Source organism: Fistularia commersonii, chromosome 3 (genome assembly GCF_037954325.1).
Source record: "Fistularia commersonii isolate RoL2024-O1a breed Wild chromosome 3, RoL_Fcom_v1.0, whole genome shotgun sequence".
Taxonomy (NCBI): domain Eukaryota; kingdom Metazoa; phylum Chordata; class Actinopteri; order Syngnathiformes; family Fistulariidae; genus Fistularia; species Fistularia commersonii.
Window position 1 is genome coordinate 19,100,296 of NC_141286.1, and position 26,275 is coordinate 19,126,570.

Sequence of the window (26,275 nt, forward strand, 5' to 3'; positions counted from 1 at the left end):
TTTTTGACTTACACACACACAGTACTTTGAATGTCTTTTTCCCTTTTCTCTCCTAAGGTAAGGTGCATGAACAACTTGTGGAGACTGGGGAAAAAAAATGAGAAAAATGGCTGACCTGACACTTGGCTGAGTGCGACCCTCTGCCATTTCCCCGCCCTGCCCACTGACAGTCCCTCCCACTGGGGGTGATAAAAGTTCACTCACTTTGTTGAGGATAAAGGGCAAGAGAGGAGAAGAACAGCTAAAAAGAAGACCTATTTATAAGAGGCCAATAATATAAAGTCAGGAACAACATCAAGTAATTACACACTCGCTCTGAGACACAAAGCTAGAATGTTAATTGAATTAATGTTGATACTCGATAACATACATACACAGTTAAGCCCAATTACATATTTAATATCAGTATCAAACCATTTCAGTTCTCATTCACGTAATTTGAATGAATTGGAACATTTAAAAAAGGAGGATATTTAATCTCTTTGAAGTTTAAAAGTACTGATCATTAATTAATGTATTTATGCCTTTGTCCATATTACAATGTAGGAATACGTTAACGTTTATCAATGCATTTATGAATGATTTATGAACACTTATTCATGAGTGAGTGTGTTGGTTATTTTAGTAGTGATGAAGACTGCATGAGCTGCCAAATATCAAACAATAGTATTTTTTTAACCAGTGCAATACATGCTGGGTTAATTACAAATGAAGTTGTCCTTGTGAACTTTGGCTTTCAGTTGGTGTTAACTTTCAGTTGTTACAGTACTGTATATACAGTAATAATGCCACATTGTGCCGCTGTTGGGAGCAGTTTCCAGTCCAAGGGAAATAAATGGACTCATGCTAGTCTACACAGCTTTCCATGAGGAGTGGGAAATTGCTTGTGGATGCACAAAACTTCCTAGGGATCCACAGCTGTGTCCTCGGTGCTTCTCTCTAGATCAGTGGTTCTTAACCTGGGTTCGATCGAACCCCAGGGGTTCGGTGGGTCAGTCTCAGGGGTTCGGCGGAGGTCAAGACACACATTGGTGATGACATCACTGCCAGCAGGTGATCACGCTTCATAGCTTGGCCTATCCGTGCTGCAGGAATTTTGGCGCGCTCAGTTGTAGTAACTTGTGACTGTCGTGATGGTACGACATGTGATTTCTTTCTTAATATTTTAATCCCTTCATACTAATTATGTCGGGCAAAAAAAGAAAGCGGTTGGAAGAATACGTACAATACGGATTCACATGTATGACGGAACATGATTGGAATCGATGTCCTAACTGCATGATTTGCAAAGACAAGATGAGCAATTCTAGTCCAGCACAGGGAAAACTAAGGGAAGGCTTCCTTCAGCTGCATGAAGATGGGAACTACAAGAACATAGCGCTTGCTGAATTCAAGGTGAAGGGAGCCAGATTCGATGAAAAGGCTACTCTGCCTGTTCTTTGCACCCATCAACGAAACGATCCTCGATCCAATAAAGAAGGGTTCGGTGAATGCGCATGTAAAACAGGTGGGGTTCAGTACCTCCAACAAGGTTAAGAACCACTGCTCTAGATGCATTTGCAGTGTTAAGCTAACAGGTGCTGCTAGTTTGAAACGGACACCTAAGTCAAACGCTGTCCCTACCGTTTTTTGTTTTTTTTTAAAGCATAAAAAGATTCTTGGTAATCAACTGAGCTTGCCTGAAGAAATGCCACAGGCAGGAGATGCTGGATGTTCTCCTGCGAGGATGTCAACAACCCGCTACTATAGAAGTAGCATCTGATAATGAAAGACCAGGCACTGACACATTCACAAAGGAAGCTGAGAACAAGTCACCCGGTCAGTGAGTGCAGCAGTCTGTAAGTCTATGTTGAACAGCCGATGAAAAAAAGTGGAGCGACTTACAACGGATCCTCTCTTTCTGTTAGCATTGCAACGCAGCAACTGTTGTTGACTCTTGCCTCTATGTGTCTTTGTTCGACTTTGTTTTGAAGCTCATTTGAACTTCTCTCTTCTGCGTTATCATCTTTACTCATGTCAAATGGGAAGGGTTACATAGATGAAAGGTTTACGCATTGTATGGTAAAATGAACGGGACAGAGCTGAGGCCAATCTTGTGACGTCAGTACCAAGACAGCATTGCAATGGCAGCCTATTGCAGGAGTTGAATTTATTTATTTATTTGTTTATTCATTTATTTATTTATTTGCAATTTTAACATACTAAGATATGTCAAGCATTTTTATTATTGTGTTTATGTAGCTGGTACAAATATGGAATCAAATAGAACAATAGCTTCTTGGTAACTGGGGAACCCCTTGATATTACAAAAACACGAAAAACATAGGAATAAAGCGAGTTTACTCATGATATTTTAAAGTTTTCTAGCATTGAAATGGTACTGTTTCCCCAAGGTTTAAAAGTAAAATGATTAATATAATAGGAATGTTTCAGAATACACAGTGAAAAAATTCTGAAAGTGAGGGGCAACCATCTCAAAATCTTTTCCCCTAAAAGACAACCACTTTTTTTTTTTTTGGAATATACCTGGAATATACTAGGTTGTCGCTACAGTAACATTGAATGGGGGGACTGAGCTGATACAGCAAAGATATGGCCCTTAGATGCAGGTGTTACTTTGTCATTGTTAAAAGTTTATACAAGGTTTTGCATTACCTGAAGATCATTCATGAATGGGTGATTTGAGTTTGCAACCAGCGTCATTCTCAAGGTAATGTTCAATTATTGGTGCACTTTTGCATCAAGTGTTAAGTGTTCTCACCTGAATTCAGTTTCCCCCTGCCCGGAAAAAAATGACATTCCAGTTGTTGCTCTTACTTGTCCTGTAAAATGGCTGTCTAAAAGATCCAACTACCAGTTTTGAGCATTTTCCTGGACTTTTCTCCTTGCCACAGCCAACATTTAATTGCACTTGATATTTAAGCGGCGGAACAGATAACATTAAAAGTGGCCCTTCCTCCTATTCGTGCTCGGGGCGTATTCCATTATACGCCTCTCATTTCCATGGCTGTCCTTCAGACTGCACGGAATGTCAGCTGCTCACGGCATCATGATACTGTATCAATTATAAAAGTTGAGGAGGCTATAGCCAGTCGGGAACTGATAGCATCTAAAGGCTAGAATAAGCAAGCTGATGATGGAGCTGTGGTATGTAGAAGGACACAGATAGTTGAGCTCAGACTAACTGTGAGTCACCACATAAACTAAGAAATTATGTAATTTATTTGAGGAAGAATTCCCTGTGCAATTTAATTCACATTTTGGGATGACTAATGTTCGGAGTGAGATGCCACTACCTATCTATATTAAAGAAACTACTGTTAAATTAAAAAAACTTGGCCAACCACACTAGATTTAAGTTATCAAATTATGATATCAGAACTACTATCACTGCTGACCACATCTACAGTTGTCCAGTCTTGTCATAAAAATGAATATATACATATATAATATTTTATTTAGCAATATAGCAAAAATGGGTTGTAAAACTGAAGAAACAGAGACTGCAAGCAGTCATGTTGAAGAAAGAAAATATGTTAAACATTTATTTTTAGATCAGAGATTCTGTTTGTGTTTAGGTTGAAAACAAAATTTATGACGACTGTTGAATTAAGCATGGAACGGTGATACAACGCATTCCCAAGTGAAGCATATTTGGTGCATAGAGTAAGTATGCACCCACACTCAATAACCCCCTCTAATAGTAACCCAGACAATATTTACTAACACCTTTGTTTTTATCGCAATGTAATAATTCTGAGCAAATAGATAAAAACAAAAAAATGTAACAACCGGTACTTTGATTCTGACACTAGATTTAATGCTGTTTTCTACTGTTCGTTGTCCATATTTTGTGAGGCCTTTTGTGGTCTTGTTACCAATGAGGTAAAAAAAAAAAAAACACAAACATGGGCACTAGCCTGAATGAGTGTTCAGACACTGGGATGTTAGATTTACTCACAGCACAACTTAGTGCCAATGAGCATTTGCTGCACAAGCTGGGTCATCAAGAATATACACCACAGGGTAACTATATCTTACATCAGGCATGTTTTATATTTATAGTTTTTAAAAGGCATATATCCCTGAAGACCAAGTCCTGATACATTCCATTTCAGAATCTGAATACTTTATTGATCCCTAAGGGGGAAACTGCTCTTTGTTGCAGCAGCTCCCACTCATAGAATACAGATGAGAAATATAGGCATCAATGTGAAACTAACAGAACTTAAATCCCATATAAAAATAAAGTTATGTAAAGTATATACAATTATATTTACCAATATATATTCCAGGTTATTGCACTATAAATTAATCATTTTCGTCGCTATGCTTGTTTGAACAGTGCTGATTTTAGGGCCTACTGGCATTGACAAAATGCACTTCTTTGTGCTATTTTTATTGTAGAGGATGGTTGATGGATCATTTATAAGTCATCAATCTCTTGTTTATAAAATTCCTCATTATTTCATTAACATACCATCATATAATGTCTTTGAGGCATGAAGAGCAGTGATGAATTTAAAGTAAAATTAAAAACAGAATAGAGGAGAATAATATTTGATGAGTGATATGATTATAGCATTATGAATAATGTTTTTTTTTCTTGAGTTGCAGTAGGCTTTACAACATCAATGTTTTTGTTCTTCATGTTATTCATCATTCTTCCTTAATATCTACCTGGGAACCTGTCAGAATGTCATAAGATGGAACAATATCATTAACATCTCAGTAAGTGAAGTGTAGAAAGAATGAAGATGATTAGTCCTCTTTGAGTAGTGACTCATTGCCTCCTGGTTTCACAACTATTGTACATTGCCAGCTTAATCAGGCTGACCTTGAACCTGAGTGAAACTTTATCATCTTTTTCCATGGTCCTCAACTGAAGTGCACAGTGTGTGTTGGGATGAGTGCAGAGAATTGAAAAAGCTGATAGAGTTGTATGAACATGACAAATGGTGATACAATGAGGTGGCACAATGGTTAGTGCCTCAGGCTCCCAGCAAGGAGGTTCAGATAGGGGGGTTTTCTGTGCAGAGTTTGCATACTGTTTCTGTTTCTGTATGGGTTTCCTCTGAGTTCTCTGGTCCCTCCCACAATGCAGTAGATTAATGAGAGTGAATGGTTGTATTTCTCTAAATGTGGCCCTGTGATTGACTAGCACCTAGTCCAGCTCACCTTGAGCTGCCACCTTATCTAGATGGAGGGATTTGCACTTTCCAGTGATCCTAGGAGCTATGTTGTTGGAGGCTTAATGCCTCTGGAAGGCTCACCCAAGGCAAACAGATCACAGGTGCGGGACCAGACAAAGCATGGCTCAGAAGACCCCTTATGATGAAGAATACGATTGGACCCAATTTTCCCCTGCCAGGATGCGGGTCACAGTGAGCGAGACAGTAGCCTCCCTTTGGCCTCAGGTGGGAGGATGGGTTCTGACTGTTTGTGGCTATGGACCCAACAGTACTTCAGTTTACCCACTCTTCTTTGAGTCCCTAGACTACTTCTGAGACCTCCTCAATCCTGTTGAGGAAGCAGAGCCGGGGGACTATTTCCAGGGCTGAAGTTTCCGAAACACTCAAAAAGCTCTTCAGTAGCAGGGGCCTGGGGTTGGATGAGGCCCTTCTTGGGTTCTTCAAGCTCTGGATGTCGTCGGGCTGTCCTGGCTAACACACCTCTGCAGCATTGCGTTGATGTTTGGGACAGTGCCACTGGACAGGCAGACCAGGGTGGTGATCCCCTTTTCTAAAAGGGGGAATCGGAGGGTGTGCTCCAACTACAGGGGGATCACGCTCCTCAGCCTCCCTGATAAGGTCTATTCAGCAGTGCTGGAGAGGAGGGACCACCGGGTTGTTGAACTTTGGATCCAGGAAGAGCAGTGTGGTTTTCGTCCTGATCATGGAACAGTGGACTAGCTCTATACCCTCGGCAGGGTCCTGAGGGGGCATGGGAGTTTACAGTGTACACAGTCTAAGTGTCTTGTGGCTCTGGAGAAGGCATTTGATCGTGTCCCGCCGGCAAATCCTGTGGGGGTTGTGGGGGAATATGGGGTACTGAGCCTTGTCACATGCGTTGTTCAGGCCCTGTATGACCGGTGTTGCAGCTTGGTCAACATTGCCGGTTGTAAGTCGGATTTGTTTCTGATGTGAGCTGGACTCTTCCAGGGCTGCCCTTTGTCACCGATTCTTTTTATAACTTTTAAGGGTAGAATTTCTCAGATCAGCCAGGGCGTTGAGGGTATCTGGTTTGGCGGCCACGGGATTGAGTCTCTGCTTTTGGCAGATGATGTGGTTCTGTTGGTTTCATTGGTTCATGATCTCCACCTGTCACTGGAGCAGTTCACAGCCAAATGTGAAGGGGCCGGGATGAGGATCAGCACCTCCAAATCTGAGACCATGGTGCTCAACCAGAAACAGGTAGAGTGTCCACTCTGGGTCGGAGAAGAGGTCCTGCCCCAAGGACCTCAAGGAGGTTGAGTATCTTGGGGTCTTGTTCACAAGAGTTGGAAGGATGGAGCAGAAGATCGACAGGCAGATTGATGCAGTGTCTGCAGTGATGCGGAATCTGTACCTGTCGTAGTAGAGGGAGCTGAGTCGGAAAGTGGAGCTCTCAGTTTACTGGTCGAGCCACGTTCATACCCTCACCTATGGTCACGAGCTGTGGGTAGTGACCGAAAGAACAATGTTGCGGAAACAAGCTTCCGAAATGAGTTTTTCCGCAGGGCAGCCAGACTCTCCCTTAGAGATGGGTTGAGAGGTTCGGCCATCTGGGAGATGCTCAGAGTAGTGTCACGGCTTCTCTGCATAGAGAGGAGTCAGATGAGGTGGCTTGGGCATCTGGTCAGAATGCCTCTAGGATGCCTCTCAGGGGAGGTGTTCCGGGCATGTCCATCTGGGAGGAGGTCACAGGGAAGACCCAGGACACGCTGGAGAGACTATGTCTCTAGGCTGGCCTGGGATAGTCTTGGGATCCCCTCAGAAGAGCTGGGCCATGTGGCTGGGAAAGGGAAAGTCTTTTGCTCTGTGTTCCAGCTGCTGCCCTCACAACCCGACTTCAGATAAGCGGCGGAAAATGGATGAATGGATAGCCCAGGGTGTACCTTGCCTCTCACCTAATGAGGATTAGCTCCACCTCCCTCTGACTCTGAATAAGCAGTATAGAAAATGAATGCATGAATGGATTTAAATTACTTAAATTTCTGTTCCAAAAATAAAGAGTGATGGCAAAACCAGCCTGACAGGACATATCAGTATGAAAGTTTGTTAACTGAGTTTGGTAGAAAAGGAATACATTTCAACGAAGTATCGAAATCTGACAGGAAAGCAAATATAACATAAAATAGAAAATGAATAAAGAGATGAATATTCTTGTATACCGAATAATTAGTCAACAGAACAACAAAATGTCAAACATAATTTTTCATCTTTTTTTTTTTCCATGTGGTCATTATGAAATATTTTATAATATTTCATATTATAATATAATATCATAATATTATATTTAAAGGAAGAAAAGCTCATGTTTTTCTAATAAGATTATAGCTTGCTGTGCTGCCTCAGAACTTGCACGTAATTCATTCACGGTATGATTTTTGTAATATTGAAATTTTAAACACAAACTTCCTTATCATGATCTTATCTCTGAAGTTTATGTGTGAGTTCATTTCACAGAGTGTCAAAGTTTCTGTTCACATGCTGGGAGAAGCCAAATAGGGAATCTTTATAATAAGGAAGTTTGCATATAATATTTCAATATTAAAAATATCATACCCTGAATTAATTATGTGCAAGTTCTGAGGCAGCAAAACAAGCTATAAACACACAGTTGTAGTTGACAACTTTTTGGCAAATTGCTGTTTAGTTACCGCTCCACTTACAAGATGCGCATCCATTTGAATCTGTTTTTCATCTACCTGATAATTATTGTCTGCCCAATATTGACTTTTATAACATGACTTTTCGACCAGCACATTTGTCAAATTAACAAACTGTGGCTCAGTTAATTGGTTCCACTCTAAGAGTTTCTCCTTTCCACACATTAAACACACACCTGCTTTGCAATAAGAAAACTGGTATGCATTTCCCTGGAGTTTTCATACAAGCAGTGGAATATAAAATCAGTTTATTTTTGTTAATCTTTTGACTTGACCTTTGTTTGATTCTCTGTTGTAAATGTAAGTGTAAAAATGCCATTCTTTGCTCCTTCAGTTTGCAATACGTGGCTCGAGCTTTATGTTTGCTGGTTGTACATGCCCTGGTTTCTTTAAGGTCGCAGAAAAGTGAAAAAGGAAAAAAAAAAAGAATATTTCATCTCAATTGCTAATTTATTCATCCATCTGCCCACTGTGTCTGAGTTTCAGTTCATAGTAGAAGGTTAAGGTAGTTTATATCATTTAGATGAGAAACTGAAGCTTTATTTGGATTTCAATAGTAGGCATGGCTCTTGCATATTGCTGGAAATATTAAATAATTCACTGTTTATGGTAATGATGACGCTAATCATTGCTTGTATTCATATTTGTAGTAGTGAAACACAGAGATGTCAAACTCAAACTTGATAAACATAGTTTCTCTTTTGGTCAGTTGGTTACTGAGCTATTCTAATTCCAAACAATCTCAGCCTCTAATATTAAGGAGTACGGGTTACAGACTGCACTCCCTCCTCCTCATTTTCTTTTCTGCTGTTCTTTTCATGGGTTGCCACATCAAATTATCTCCCACCATCTCACCCTTTCCTCAGCTTCCTCTTCTCACACAACAACTATCTCCCCGTCTTCTTTTGCTACATCCATAAATCTTTCCTGTCTATCTTAAGGCCTCCTGCCTGGCAGGGCCAACCCCAGGCAGCAACGTTTTGTTCAAGCAATTTTCAGCCCAAGAATAGTTTTTACATTCTGTTCAAGCTTCATCTTTACCTCAACAGGCCTTTGCTTTGCTCACTGTAACGCTGGAGTCAATTGAAAATTCAAGTGTGAGTTTGAACATTAGCAGGAAATTGAAAACGCTGTAGTGATGGCATCGGGCAACTTTGCCGTGACAACAAGACTCCGGGGCGCTGTTTCCTTTTGCCTCAATTCATCAAAAAGTTAATCTAAATGTCCTTGGCTATCTTCTCACTTAACCCTAAACAGCATGGTGGGCAGTATTTGAGGTTAGAGCCTCCCTAATTGTCAGTTCACTCATTAAACCATTTTTTTTTTCAATGTTCATTATTTTATTGAGCTGCTCCAGTGCCATCTCTCTGGAGGATTCAACCTCTCCCTATCTTTTGGTCTCCCCAGAATCTCTCCTCTCTCTTATGGAACCTGAAGTGTGTGTGGCCTTTATTGAATGGTTTCTTCTAGGTGTAAAAAATTGTCTTTTATGAAAAAGTAAACTCAGCTGAGCAATATACACTGTGTGCACAATTATTAGGCAAGTTGTGGCAAGTTTTGAGGTTTAATTTGATTATTGTAGAACTACAGTGCTCTTTGTCAATCCAAAATGCTAACAAACCCTCAAACCTGAACATTTAAGTAGTCAAAGTGAAGTTTCGGCTTTCCTAAGAGAATATCTATATGTACACCATTATTAGGCAACTATTAGTAATTATTAAATGAAAAACAAAGATTTTGCCACCTCATTTGTTTATTTTCACCTGTCAAAGAGAGAATAATAGTAAGCTCAAAATTTACAAAGAAACATTATTGAAATTTGAAAAAAATAATAAACATCAGTTACCAATATAGCCACCCTTCTTTTCGATATTAGTCACAAGCCTATAATTCACTGAGTCAGTCAGTTTCTTGATCTGGTCAGATTCAACTTATTGTGCAGCCACAACCACAGCCTCCCAGACACTGTTCAGAGGTGTACCATTTACCGTCACTGTAAGTTTCCTGCTTAAGAAGGCCCAAAAGTTCTCAATAGGGTTTAAGTCAGGTGAATAGGGAGCCATGTCATTTGTTTCATCTTTAAGGTCTTTACTGGCCAGCTGTACAGTGGAGTACTTTGATGTCTTGCATAAAGATATAAGTCTTTTTGATAGATGCAGACTTTTTCTTGTACCACGTCTTGAAAAAAGTGTTCTCTAAAAAATTGGCAGTATGTCTGAGAGTTGATTTTGAGTCAATATTCAACCTGAAAATGTCCAACTACCTCATTTTCAATAATACCTGCCCATACCAGTACCCCACCTTCACCTTGCTGGTATTTGAGTCAACGTGGAGCTCTATGTAGGTGACTGATCCAACCACGGGCCCATCCAATCTGGTCTGTCAAGAGTCACTCTCGTCTCATCCGGTGATGGCATATGGCTCCATGACAATTTTGAGTTGAAAAAGAAAAAATCAGTTTGGAACTGATTTTAAAATACTTGCGATATTTCTTCATAATACGATGTCATTTTAGAGTAAACGGAAATTTGTTTTGAAGATAAATTTCACGGGTCACCCGTCAGTCAGGTCAGGAACCATTGGCTTCCGAGCACATCCGGGTCATTGTGACGGTGAAGAAAGTAATTTTATCAGATAGCCAACTAGTTTATCCGCGTCAACCCTCGTAATGGAAAAGATGGCAAAAAAGAGAAAAGACGATGATTTGCATTTGGATCTGCGGTATGTCTAATATGCTATGATAAAATTGCATCGATGAAACAGTCAAATATAAAGCGGCACTTCGAACGAATCCATGCAGCACCAGAGGTCGCGTTAAAAGTAAGACATATTTAATTTATCATACGTTAAAAATACTATATGGCTCTCGATAATATATATTCAGAAATATTTGGCTTTTGTGGCTCTCCCAGTCAAAAAGGTTTCCGACCCCTGTCTTAGATATTTCAAGAGTGCTGCAGCCCTCTGAAAGACTTTTTACAATTTTTTACTTTCAGGGTCAGTGAAATCTTTTTTGGCCCATTTTTCCTGACAATAATTTTCACAATTATGCACACCTTGAGATAGGGTGTTGACCTTAGACCACACTGTCCCTCGTTACACAAATACATATCACTTGATATGCATTAAATCCAATAAGTGTTCAAGTTTTTACAGCTTGGTGTTGGAATTATGGCTAAATTGATGATCTGGTCAAAATAATCTCTTGCCCAATAATTGTGTACACCGTGTAGTTAGAGTTGGATCAGTCTGCTAAATTGGAAGGAGCAATATCGGATAACCAAATTATGCAGAATCCTTACTAAAAATGGCCTATACAGATGAAGTATAATTTAAAAGATTGGTGACTGATTCTGTCAATCAATTGATTAAAACATTATGAATAATTCTGTTGGTTTCTACAAGTTTTAGAGTATGTTTAAAAATACTGAATTGTAGAGTTATGGATGTTTGATCGTTGCTGATAAAAACATGCTTTCTCATGCTAATTCACAGTCATAGTGTATTTTCAGTAGGGAACAAAACTTTTCAGTGTAAAAAAACATATGCCTTCAATTTTCCACATACAAACAAACACACAAAAAAAGAAAATTTACATAATATTTGTTATGATATGTCACCAGATTCTCATAATTGTAGAGAGTGAAGTACTGAAACTAAGAACCAAAAGCCAAACATGTCAGACAGAGGTCATGTTTTACTCATGTGTTTTTCTTCCTGGCTTCTCCTGGTTGTGCAGAGAAACTAAGATTATTCGTGTTGAATCCTGACAAAGAAAAACATACCCAGACAGAGTCACATTTTCTTGTATTTTGTTATTTTGTGGGCATCCCTTCCAAAACTCACCAATATGACATGGTAGGAAAGGCAAATACTCACCGATCCAGCATTCGTAAGTTACAGACAACCCTTCACCTTGGAAAACTTGCTTAAACTCAGACCTGTCGCTGTAATAATATCTGTTCATCTCTGTGCATTTCCCAATAGCCACTGACACCACCCCCTGATTATAACTGAACTAAGAACAAAGATTGACATCAAACTAAAACTTGAAGTTATATTCACACATGCACTCAAACAAACGTTTCACATCACACTTCTTTCTCTCCTGAGGCAGATGCAACTGGATAAGAATGACAATGAACCCAATTAAGCGCTCGATGTCATCAAATATTTACACTGATATCCGTTCCCATGTCACAGAGTTACTGCCTGTCACTGAATAACATTCGTTTGATGTCTCATCGACTCTCTGTATCTACATTTTTTCCACGATCCCCTGAGTTTCTTACTATTTTTTTCCAATTATTTCTTCTTTAGTTTTTGTTCTGTATGTTTTTATTGTCTGTTTTTTGTCATCATGAATCATGAATTGATTATTGTCAAATGAATGAAGTGATTCACTTATATTTTAGAAAAGCATATTCATATTCTTGTAATTTCTTTAATGTGATCATTTGTTGTTTCCTAGCAACCATTTATCAATGTTTGATGAAGGATGAATTATTCTAATTCAGGTATCAGGTTGTCTGCAAAACAAATTTTCAGGAGGAACAAAATTGAATGTATCAATATTTAGAATTAATGTGTTTTTGTGTTGCAGTAAAGCAATGCGACCATAGTCTACAGTACATCCAATCATCTTCTGCCCCATCAAATTGTGCAAAAACAAGTTACTATTCTTAGAAGTTAAGGAGGGAAAAATGTCTAGCGAAAAAAAAATAGTACAACATACATACATACACCAATTTTCCAGCAATGTAAAACACTGCCAGCCAATAAAATGTACATGGTCTTGGTTTAATTAATTAAAAAAAAAAATCACCAACAGAAAAAGGATGCTGATAACTAAAAATGGTTCATTGATTTAAACTTTATCAACTCTCAGCCAAGAGAGCAAATCATGTAGTGTGCAATTGATTTTGAGGTCTTTCACTTTAAATTTAATGTCATTAATGGACTTAGATCTAGCTACGTCATTTGTCATCCCTTGTTTTCAACAATTAAAATAATGAAGCCTTGTTCAAAACTGAGAACTTACTTACCTTCTCCACGATAGACAGCTAAAATACTATTTATACATGTGAGCTGGAGGCTACATATTTATTTCCAGACACTGACTTGAGTATGTGCTTTAGTCTTAAATACTGCCATATGATTATGTACCTGCTATATATATAACTTATGTCATCTGGGTTAAGTGCACGATTTCAGTTTCAACTGATAAAAAAAAAAACAAATTATCTCCTGTGTTTGTTTGCTTTTATGATTTCCTCTGCAATGTTTTCCTGAGCTCTAGAGTAACGTGGTAGTCAGTAAAATAGCTATTAAGCTTTGATTGAATAGCTTTGCTTGAATAGTATTCCTGCCTGAACAGGTTGTACAAGTATCCCTCTCGGATACACAAATTGTTCTGGTATTCCTAATATGGATGGCCTTTTCATTATTTCTTTCTAGAGAATGTCTGTTTAAAGGGCAATCACTGAGCAGCATGGTGAATGTTAGTATCTTTTTGGAGATGCAAAATGACAGGTAGATTATAACTCACTGCTCAAATGTTTCTGTTCCCTAATTGAGAACCACATCATCATTCAGTTTCCAAACCCATTAGCTGTTCTCTGCCAGATAATGCAAAAATTATTTTTCTTAGCAGGCCTAAATATCCCGAGGCAGGCCATCTCCTGAGCCATATGATCCTTCTAATATATTGAACTTGGTGGTAACAACTATAAGGGTATTTAAGCATTCTGTTTGTTTCAATCCTAAAAAAAAATCTCAACGGTAGATAAAGACCGTTATGGCTTCTTAATTTTGATTTATCACTGGTATTTTTTTTCTATTATTTGTTGACAATTTGGAAATTCAAAGTCCTTTTGTCTACCGTTTAAGCCATCTAAGCACTATGTTGGCTTCACCAAGGAGACATAAATCGCCCTATGCAAATAAATTGGCCCTATTATCCAAAACTATAATTTTGGATAATAGGGCCTTTTTGTCTGTTTTCTGTCTGACAGAAAAAAAAAATAAAACAGAAAAAGGGGGACATAGAGGAGTCCATGTGAGAGAAAATTATACTAATATGGCTATAACACCGAGGGAAACCTTCTATGGGTGCTTCTTAGGGAAAAGTTTAAAATGTATAATGTAATTTTCTTTCATTTTAGATAATTCATGGCAATAATAGAATCTGATAGAAAGTGTGATGCTCCAATGCTCATCACTTTGTTATGGATATACATTTACAGGCTTAATAACTTTCAACCAAAATGCAGTAACTTCTGTGCAATTTCAAAGACCAGGATGAAGTCACCATTACCACATTAATCATCATTATATTGAATACAATCAGAATAAAATGTGTTCTATGGGTCTGAAAAGTGTAGCTATGCATGATCAAATTTTTATAAAACACATTTGTAAAATTTCAAGTGGAGACTGATATTCATCAGTAAGACATACAGACAGGAGTTTATACAACTAAGAATAGTATTGTGAGGAAGAGGGGGCCGCAGCCGGAGGAGTGAGGCCCAGACCACCCTCTCATAGCCACATGGTCCAGCTCCTCTGGGGGGATCCCAAGGCGTTCCCAGGCCAGCCTGGAGACAGTCACTCCAGAGTAAGCCCCCCCACAGGAGGCGTCAAGGAGGCATCCTGACCAGATGCCTGAGCCACCTCATCTGGGTCCTCTCTATACAGAGGAGCAGCGGCTCTACTTGATAATTAGAAGCACTGAATTAATGAATTTGGGTTCTTTATAATTGAAACAATTTAATTCTCATTAGAGATTTAGAATACTCATGATACATCGTGGCATCGCTAGTTTGCTGTAGGCAGAAAAAGAAAAAAAATTCAAGTTAATGCTGCCACATACTTGTATTGTTGCGTGTCAGTGCTCATACACAGTAGCTTTGCTCCACAGACCCATAATTAATAACTGAACTTTATTATATTGTGCTGGCCATTTCCTGAAACACATTAGCAGAGACGTAAAAAAATCCTGCAGTAAAAAAAAACAAAAAACTGATAAAGCAGACCAGCCAATAACAGCTGGTAATACTACTAACTAGAATCCAAACCATCAGTTTTGACCATCAATCTCACATTTGCATTCAAGGAATATTCAGTTAATGGGTAGTCTATATTATAGCATTTATACCTTTTTTTCCATTTTGGTAGCATGTGTACAAAGCACAGGTCTCATGGGGTAACAGAATAAAATTTAATAGTACATGAATTTTAGATTTAATATAAGTGCAATTGGTTCAAACAACAAACATTCATGCCATTTTCAATTAAACATTGTTCTCCCTCTTTACGCAGTCCAAATATCTGTGCACAGATATTTGTGTCTACAGTGCTAAAGGTCGGAGCATAAAACATAACCAAATTTTATATTTCATATTTATATTCCAAGTATGTCCTTTTCCCCACCACTTTCAGTTGAGTTATCACATAATTGCAATACGACAGTAATCCCTTCAGGTCATGTTAAAAATGAAAATCCAAGATAGAATATGAAATGGCCAGTGGTTTGTTGTTTAACTGTGACTTAAAATTAACTTTGTAGTAATGCTCAAAAATATTTTACCGTAATTCAAATTTTATAAAAAGGCAAATGCAAAAATAGATCCTATCACTTTAGGTTAAACTGCTTAGGCATATTAGAGATCTGCTATACAACTCAAAAGGTTTGACAACTTCAACTGCAACACAAGAAAGCAGCCAGCACATTGGTCAAAAAGAGTTTCAGTTTTTGATTTAATGCTATCAGCTACATCAGTAAGTAATAACTCTTGCTGTGTTGTGTAAAGCTGCAGTTTAAGATGCATCGTGATTCTATTGCTGTGCAGTGCGTTGGTTTCTTTTTAATTTAGCATGAGTGAGTCATTTACTACATGCAAACATATTAAAAAAAAATAAAAAATCAATTGGTTAACACTTTGTTGGCATGTGCAAAACCGTTGGTTTCTTTTTAATTTAGCATGAGTAAGTCATTTACTACATGCAAACATATTTAAAAAAAAAAATCAATTGGTTAACACTTTGTTGGCATGTGCAAAACACTATCATACATGTGTTTTGCTGTGTGGGGGATGAAAGCAGATCTGCCATAAAAAGGTACTGTTTAAAGTCCTTCAATTTTGAACCATTTTCTTTGTTTTCTGAACTTAATTAGCTTCATTGCCAAGCTGTACACATGACAAAGTACAGTTTAAGTACTCCAACGTATCTAAATCGTATTATTTGAGCAGTCTTAGAATTTCCTTCAAATAGTGCTTCAACTTTATACCAGATGTGCACTACTTTCTCTCAATGTCCCTATTTTTATGCTGTGTCAGCTTCCTCATAATCCCAGTTAAAGGATGACATAATGGTCAGCAGCTTTTAAGTCATTTTGCCAAGATAAAGTTATTTTGTGATATTCCTTGTCAGATAATCCGAGCTCTGAATTTAGTACAATGTCCATCAGTGACATCAGCTCTAACCTTTTTTAAAATAGGGCTGAGATTTTTGCTTTTTCTAGGTCTGCTCCATAATGTTCATTCCATCTCGTGCACCATGTCTCTTCTCCAGGTTCTGCCCCCACCGTCAAAAAACAATTGATTATAATTGTGAATTAAGTGAAAGGCTGTTTTACTGTCCGTTGGTCAAGGTGCTCCAGCCCCTTTGCAACCTGAGAAGATTTAATGAAAATTCTTTTCGCTGTAGTAAGACAAAAAAAATTGAAATGGTAGTGTGTGACTAATCTAACCAAAATGCAGGATAATCTCTTACGTTGCTTGATAGTCATAAGTTGTATACTAAGAAAAACTTGAACACAAGAGACCCCCCCAATAAAAAAACAAACAAAACAAAAAAAAAAAACACATATCCCATTGGGAGAATACTTAAGTCCAAATTAGTTTCCACATCTATGTAGGAGGCAGACGCTTGAGCCAGGGAGCATCAAATGGACAAAAAATAGCTGCTCAAAGAGACTGATCAGCTGCAATTGCCAAGGTCCTGAGCCAGATAGATTTCACACATGCAAAATACAGTCAAGGTTGTTTAAGGAACAGATAGTAGTCACATGGAGACTTTATTGCTGTCATTAAAGAGTACCTTCTATTAATCTACAGTAATGTTGATGCTGATATTGTCCTTTTACACAAAGAGATATACAAAAGGAGTCTTAATTTTGGTCACTTTTAGCTCAATGTCTCAAAACTCCATTAACTATTCAGTCACACGTTTAATGCACATTGGTTTTCTACATTTGAACATCTAGGCATTGTCTCACACAAACATGCACACAGTCCCATCTTGCCTTATTTTTAGCTGCTCCCCTCCCTAGCCCTGACCTACATCACAGCATGAATAAAGCAGCAGAGATGAAGAAAGTGAGCCCGGGGGGGAGGGGGGGGGGAGACAGTAGCAAATCCAGAAAAAAAATAAATAAATAAAAAATCTCTGTGTGAAATTTTTGTCAGCTGACCTCACCTGATTCATCGCTTCCCAGGGGAGGCTGCAGAGGGTTAAAATTGTCACATAGAAAGACCCAACAGAGCTGTCAGTGGATGCCCCCCCACTGGAAGCTAACCAAAGCAGCAAGCTAATATTTTTAAATAAAGGCAAGAGCATTTGCAAAATCACTGCCTACGTATCATAATCCATCAGTCTTCCCCTGCTTATCCAGAGTCAGGTTGCGGGGGCAGCCGCGGAGCAGTGAGGCTCAGACCTCCCTTTCCCCCACCAGAGTCCAGCTGCTCTGGGGAGGGGGGATCCCAAGGCATTCCCAGGCCAGCCTGGAGACCATCTCTCCAGCATATCCTGGTCTTCCCCATGGTCTCCTCCCAGATGGACATGCCCAGAATACCTCCCCTGGGAGGCATCCAGGAGGCAGCTTATGATGCCTAAAAAGGGTTTGCCCACATTCTGCACCAGAGCACATAAGATGTGTCATGGTTTTCAGAGGGTGTGCCTGACCCAAATACAAAAACACTCAGGAGGTAAGGCGTCAGAGGGGTTCACTTACAAACGAGACGAATGGAAAGCTGTGCCGGGTCTGGGTTATTTCTGGAGCTGCAGGAGTCTCAAGAACTTGCGAGGAAGGACAAGTCATAGGTCTCTGGACTTGGGAGCGTGGAAAGCTTAGGCATCAAACTCTGGAGCGAAGACTTTGCAAGGAAACCAGATCAGGACTCAGGAGCAAAGAGATGATGATCTTATAGATGAGCTGAAGATCCCCACACCCCCCAAGAAAGGATGACTGGAATCATGGCAATGCGTCCATGTGGAGGTAGCCGCTATAGTTTAATGCTCTGCTAGGGAGGGGCTGGCAACAGGCTCCTTTCAAGCTTGGCCTGACAAGCTGCAGGTGTGCACTGCACCCCAGCTAAAATCCATTCTCCCACTCAAACAGACTCACTGGTGAAGAATTGAGGTGAAAGGAGCTGTGCACACACAACCTCAGATCCCAACAAGATGAGCAACTTGAATGGCAGAGTATTGGTTTTGGTTAAGTCTAAAATTGGATCTGGGCACTGTTTTGCAGCCTCCCACTCATCTGCGGGGAAGAGTGGTGGCTTGCAGCCCAGGGAGACCTAGAAGGGGGACAGACCTGTGGCAGCAGAGACCCAGGGAAGGAACTGCCTCAATTCAGGAGGGTTTGAGGACGTGAGGCATCAAGTTCCTGATTCATCAAAAAAAAAAAAAAAAAAGTTCCTGATTCATCTGCTCAGTCTGACCATTGCAATGGGGATAGAAACTTGAAGTGAGATAGACTTTGGTGTTTAGTGTGATGCAGAACTGAGGCAGAACTGATAAGGGCTTAGCGTGGTGCAGGAGGTAGAGCAATCATCTTTGGGACTGAGCATTCCTGGTTCAATTCCCGGCTCCTCCTAGTGGCTCGAGGTGTTGTCGAATAATACCAGAGTAATAACAGGATGCGCAGAGAACCAGTGAATGAGCTAAGCAGACTACATCGATGTGGAGGTCACCAATGTAGTTTAACACTCTGGCACCAAAGGGTTGGCAACAGACTCCTTTTGAGCTTGGCCTGACAAGACCTGATGAACCGCAGGGTGCACTGCATCCCAACTGAAATCCATTCTCCCGCTCAATCAGACTCACTGGTGATGAACTGAGGTGAAAGAGCTGCATACATAAACATAACCTCGGATCCCAATAAGATGAGCAGCTTGAATGGCAGAGTAATGGTTTTGGTCAAGTTGAAAATTGGATTTGGGCACTGTTTTGCAGCCTTAAAGCAACTAAATACATTATGATTTCCCCTTTAGAAGATCAATGTTTTTTTACACTGAAGCACAACAAAGCTGTGTACACCTGAATACACCATCCATCTCTCTTTCATTGTTCAATCCAATGCTTTTACAGAATATTGTCAAAGGATAAAACATGCTGACAAAATAAAAAGAAAACTGGGTGCTATATGTAAGTCAATTACATACTTCATACAACTTCATTTCAATTGTGAGAGGAAAGTGTGAGCTGAAAAGCTCAAAGCAAGAATATGAAGAAAGGATATGGAAATACTCTCTTTACTTTCCTGTTCCACCTAAGTGGTGGAAAGGCCCTTTAGCCTCCGGAAACTAGTTTTATACTGCAGAGATCCACATAATTCATAGTATACATACACACACACACACACATTCAGAGGTTTAGTCATGAAACGTTTGCTTTTACTATTTCCTGCATCTATAAGCTCTAACCTTTAACCTATTTAACAAATTAACCTGGCCTCAAACACATGTGTGTATATATATATATATAAAATTACATATGCATTTATATTTATATATACTGTATATAATTGGTTTTTTTTGGCAATATGAATATATTGTCTTCTTCTCGTTTTGGCTTTTCACTTCATGGGTCGCCACAGCAAATCAACCTTCTTCATCTAACCCTATTCTCTGTACTCACCTCTCTCAAAACAACTACCTTCATATCTTCTCTCACTACGTCTATCAATCTTCTCTTTGGTCTTCCTCGAGACCTCCTGCCTGGCAGCTGCAATTCCAGCATCCATCTACCAATATATTCACTATCCCTCCTCTGTACATGACCAAACCATTTCAATCTGGCTTCTCTGACGTTCTCTCCAAAACATCTAGCATGTGCTGTTCCTCTGATAGACTTATTCCTGAATATGAATGTATTAAAATCTGTATATTTGGAAAGATGGCTATGGTTATGGATTCATGTAAGCATTGATATATTAAAAGTCATAATGGTTCCTGCTTATTTAAAGGAAATGAGCACTCAGAGAGCTGCTGCAGCCTTTTTCATAGGCTGCATTTGGAGAACCCCTCTCTGTTATAAGGGGAATGATAAATGAATAAACCAAGCAACTGCTTCTCTTCTCTTTGTCCTCAGATATTGACGAGTGTGCAACCCAGATGCACTATTGCCAGTCCAACACAGCGTGTGTCAACCTTCCTGGTAGCCATCACTGCGACTGCTTGCCAGGCTTCATCAGAGTCGACGAGTATTCCTGCACTGGTATTTCTGTTGATCATATATTTATACACAGTCTTTCTCCAGCTCTTCCTCCTTCTCACAGATGCCACTTAGTCACATTGTCTCTAAAAAAACAAATAAAAGGAAACATGCTGTTCCCTATATTTAAAATACTATTTACACTTTTAATTATAGAAAAGAGGGCAGACAAATGAATTTCTTTCATCTGTAATTAATGTAATTAGCATTCAGTTAGCAATCAGTTTTATATATTGACCTGTTGAACTGCTGAAGTTGTGTTTTTCTTGATTTTTGGAAGGAAACTTAATTAAAGTTGAAACAGACACACACAAAAGCACACACATACACCATCAATATCAGTGGGTGCACCAGAATATGGTGCTCATGAAGTGAGCATGTGCAGTCACAAGAAATAACTGCAACTGTCAAGGAATGTACATGGACTGAAAAGTACCCATTGTACTATTTCACAGCTAATCAATAGAAACCCCAATTCTTGTTTGTTGAGTCACTGATGAGAAATCAGACCAAACACATGAAAAGGTGATTTTATATTGACTTGCCTGCAGTCAGTATACTGATTAAAAAATAATCTCTCTAGTGAAAAAAAGAGCTGAATGTGCTGCATGAATGTTCTATCTAAGCTTGTATCTATGAATCATTACTTGGCATATCAATCCCTTTACACAGAGTGCATTAAAACCTGTTTGAGCAAAGCTAGCTCACTGTAGTTGCCTCTGAAGAGATGTTTTCTTAAGAGTGAATAGGATGTGGTTGTTTGTTCATGTTTTTTCCTGGCAGTGTTCTTTAATTTGCTTTGAGTTGGCAGTCACATAGGGACAGGCATCCATGGACAATCAATCTACTTTGCAGCTTGTAAACCGTCCTGACTGCTGACTTGGAACCCAAGAAACACTCACTACATCTGTTGGGAGAGATAAATCCTATTGCCTCTCCATCTGCTTCAGCTCAAGGGCTTCCGTTCCTCAACATGAATGTAAAACTTGGTTAGCGTTCACAGTGCAGATTGGCAACTGTTCCTTCTCCGGTACACAGTTGCACATTAGCTCACGCAATTGGTGTGCCATGCTCAAATTTGAATTGATAAGCTTTATTGTTTCAGTGTCGGAGAATGTCATTGGGTATGATATCATGCGTATGTATATTCACTACACAGTACAGGACACACACAAAGGCATTTTAATTATATGTCAGGAAATAAACCAAGGAAATTGAAGTGATTTTTGACTTAAAATATAAAAGTCACATCGACAGTTGATTGTGTTTGTATTTCAGTGTAATTTTACTAAGCTGTAGAAATTTTGGAAATACGACCATGTGTTATATTTCTGAAAATCAAGTGGAAAAAAAAATACCAGGATGGAGACAAAGATATTTGATTGATCTTTTGGAATAAAGGCTTTTGATGAGATTTCATAGCGACATATAGCATAACAAAACTTCTCCGTCATACCCAAAAAGCTACATCTGATATTTCAACCAGTGGGAAGAGAGGGTCCTGCATAGTCTCTCCCATCTTGTTATATTAGTGTTAGAGTATAACACTATCTATAAAATGATGGATTTGATATAAAATAATCATAAAATCAATAATAGCATGAAAGTGTTATCAAAACGGAGAAATAGATATATTTTTTATTTTAGTATCTTTTATGTTCCTCTCCAACTGATACATGGAAGATTTTTATTTTATTTTTTGGGATTTCTCTTCTACTCTATTCTATATGATATTATATTATGTATTTTACTCATTCATACAATCAAGTCATTTTATAGAAAGTACTAAATATGAAACAAAAAACTGCATTATATTATTATTGTCTTTGACATAACTTAAAAAACATAATGCATTTCTTAAGTTTAAGTGTTTAACTAGTGTTTAGTTTTATTACTTAAAAACATTTGTAAGTGTAATCACAAAAAAAAAACAAAAAAAAAACCACACTTTTTCGTGTGTTTCCTACTTAAAAGTGTATTTTTACTGCAACGGAACGAAATATGACTTTAAGCAAGGGAGCCACATGAACCATGCATATCAAGCACAGCTGAATGGACTGCAGGTAAATTGTGTTAGGACTCAGAAAAATATGTCTGCTCGAGCCTACATGGCTCTGGGCATTATGCACACATCATTACGGGCATCAAACATTTTAATACCATCCGTGTACAGGCTGCCCTTGCATCACCTTAGAAGTCTAGAAAAATGTACTCCTGATACTACAAAAGTCAGCAGCACCAACTTGAATGAAATATTTCCTGCATTGTAGGATTTCTACATACCATCTATCAGCTTTTACACTGGACATTCTTTTCCTTCTTTTTCTGTCGCTCCCCTGTCATCTGCCAGTTTGAAGAGCCTGTCCTTTGTGTTGACAGGGCTCTGTAAACAATGGAAGGCTGCAGTAATTGTCGTTCCACTTGATTTCACCTCTGTGGAAGCAGGCAACAAGCTCTGGGGAAACAGGAGGGTCAGAGAAAGGAACGAGGTGGCAGGAAGTGTGAAATTCTACACTTTCCTTGTCAAGATGTCACAAAACTGCTGTTGTATCCCTGTTTATACAGATATTTTTTTTTCTTATTTTACATGTGTCACTCCTAAACTAATCACTCTGCATTAGTCTCATCAGTTAAACCATGTGGGTTGAAAAATTATCACTTTTCTGCTTTGGATTTTAATTTCATAAGACCAGTTCATGAAATTATGACGTGCAGTATTTACAGACAAATGCCTTGAAGACCGTGTCAGACTAGTGAAAACAGTGTTGAATTTTGATCATTTGTTGATCCGAGTTATAAGGGCACAATTATGCTGGTCATGTTACCCGTGAAGTGACGGCATCCCGCCATTAAATTCCAGTGTGTCCACAGCAATGCAATTTTCAACAAGTTGAATTGAGAAATACAAATGATCCCTAAATGTCCAGGAAGTGATAAAATGATAGAAGGCTGTTTGAAGAAAGATGGGAAGGGGAATACGTTATTGCTTTACAATGACATTTTATATAATAATTTTTCCTTTATTAATCCCCATGGGGAAATTCAATTAACCCATCATGGATGAACCATGAGGAGTAGGTTGCTATCCACCAGCATTAGTGTCTCATTGGTTTAATAGCGCAATGAAAGCGAACACATCTGGTTTCCTAAGTGGACAGTTACCATTGTCTTTCACTTCAGATATGACTTGTAATAGTTCAGTATCAGATGTGATTCTGGAAATGTTGGTCAGTGCCAACTGTATACATAACTTTGGGTATTAGGGGGCTTGTTTTCTTTATTAAAGAGATGCTTCTCGGGCTCTAAGTCTCATTGAGTAATTTGAACAAGGGGTGTGATTATCAATTTTCCCTCCTTTGCAAATAAGAGTTTTTAGCTCAGACTTTGTGATTAATGGGGCAATTTTAAAAGCCTCATCACTGCCTCTGCTTCTTGTCACCTCAGGGCATTTTGGATGTACAAGGGGATGAGGGATTCCGTACCGTTATATGATTGACCAACAGTTTCTGATGATCTCTTTGTAAATTTAACCCAATTTCATTTTATCCGTACCATTTCTCTTCGTATCAGTTGTACCGTAAACTCCATTGTGTCCATACTAAATGGAAGTCATATAACAAGGCCATTTGTGTGTAAGTGTGTGTGTGTGTGTTGTGTTTGTAACAAACCATAATTTTTATGTTAAGAGCTGATGAGAATTACATTTGTTTCCTACCTTTTTTGTCAGTATTGCAGGACATCAATTCTTTATTTCATTAAGTGTATAAACTGAAATCCCCAATGTGAAAATGAATACAAAGCAATTTGATATGGTATTGTAGAGGGATTTTGCCCAGCTTGTGGTATTTTATACAGTATAAGATTGTGCTTGGTTATTTACTTTTCATTATATTTGAGTAGTGTCATGACATTTAGTCAATATAGGAAGAAAACTGAAGAGACAACTTGTAATTTTCATGGTCAAAACTGTAAACACATTTAATTGTTGGATGTATTGGCACATTCTGATAGTATGACCATTAGTCAACAAGAAGAGGAAATTGAGAAATTTTGCTTTTCAAGTATGACTTTCCTAAGCATCACATATGTTTGAATCTGCTGTACATTTGATCGGAAAGGAAAATGCACGAGTGGGCATGTTGAAAACATCCAGCATCCAATTCTACACAGCTTCCTTTACACAAGCAGCCAGAAAAAGTTAGAAACTTGGTTCTAAAAATAGTGAATTATTTAGAGCCAATGATATCCCCTGGAGCTGCAGGAAAGCACAACAGAGCTCAAGGCAGGGTGAATATTTGACTTCCATTCATCAGGTGGCCAAACACAACTTTTACTGAATGCTAATGCTGCTCAGTATTTGCTGGCTATATAAATATGCAACTGGCTGCCGTTGCTATTCAGTGTCATCCCTAACTATAGTAGCTCACCCTGAGCTCACCCTGACGTCTTTTTTTTTCCTCATAGGATTTGGTTTTTCATTAAAATCATTTGAGGTTTGAGGTTAACATATTTTTCGTTGATCAATATCAATACTTCGACCACTGATGACTGGTTTATTATCTCCGCTGCAGTGGTATTTAAACAGTGTTGATTAAATGTAACAAATTTATGTGTTTTGTTTTTGTTGACTAGTCTTTTAATTAGACAGCAGCCATGTTACCACCTTTGATCCTCTAATATATCTCTTACCCTTGTCTTCACTCCGCTGATCAATGAAGTGACCTTTGTATATTTTTTTGTAACCTAAAAATAACATGCTGAATCTCAGCTGTAAGATCGACCAAATGGAGCTGCCATTAATTTCATGCATCACTTGCAATATAGACTCTCAAAAATTCTAACAGTGAGATAGACCATATCCCCTCAAGATGCATTATATGTTTAATGAAAATGTAATCAAATCCATTTCCAATTATACATATAATGAATGTGGAACTCAGGTGTGACATACTTAAAAACCCTGGCAACCCTCCATGTATACATTACCTTTTCAGAAATGGAGGTCATTCTGTCAGGCTGGCTTGGTACCAACCAATTTAATAAGTTCATCAAACACAGTTTTGGTAGCAGTCAGATAAGTTTCCTTAGTCCATGACTTCATTCTTTATAATTGGCTCTTGGATGCCAAGAGCCTTATTTAGCGTCAACATAAAGGTTCTATGGAAGGGGACTTATGTATGTATGGATGTATGGATGTGAGTGTGTGAGTGTGTGTGCGTGCGTGCGTGCATGTGTGCTAGCAAGCATGCATGTGTGTGGTGTGCATGGGCACATGTGTGTGTGCGTGCAAACGTACTTGTTATCGTGATCGGACAGCTGCACAACCATTTCAGCTTTGCATTGATGCCTGTCTTTTAAATGCATTTTTTTTTGCTTGTTTAATATGTGGTATGTTTCTGTGATGCTTGTCTTTTGTTGTCCATGGGTAGAATAAACACAATCTGCATTATGGGTAGAATGTCTTCTAATAGAACATATTAATGGACCATGCTCACATTTATGTGGATTTCTGCCCAGGCATCTTTACATCCTTGAGCGGTATATTTAGTTTGGCAGTAATTGCATTTTGATTGTTCTTTGTTCCTACTGTACAAATATACAGACAGTATTACAACAGTATAACAAAAGAGAACACTTCTCTAACTTTAATGTAATTCATTATGCAAATGAAAATATAACGTAAATTTAATTGCAACTTACGAGGAACATTTATAGGTTATTTCGTGCTTTTGGGATTTAATCATAGTAGACAGTTGTAAACACAAACCACTTTAGCAGATGCTCTTCTCTCCTGCTCAAACAACCTTTTAAGACAATTCACTCATCTAAAATATAATCCTAGCCGTAAACATTTATGATGAGTAGAGTGTATGTGTTTCTGAACTGTGAAAACAAGCAGTGCAA

At 38.6% G+C, this 26,275-nt stretch overlaps 1 protein-coding gene across 1 annotated transcript in view; it reads left to right on the plus strand.

Moving 5' to 3' along the window:
• The window catches only part of LOC147235776 (protein kinase C-binding protein NELL1-like), a 218,364-nt gene that overhangs the window by 119,976 nt on the left and 72,113 nt on the right, over window positions 1-26,275 (plus strand). The window contains exon 13 of the mRNA XM_086143989.1: window positions 20,249-20,374. Within this exon, the coding sequence (XP_086000115.1) occupies window positions 20,249-20,374 (126 nt within the window). The remainder of the gene's footprint in view (window positions 1-20,248; window positions 20,375-26,275) is intronic.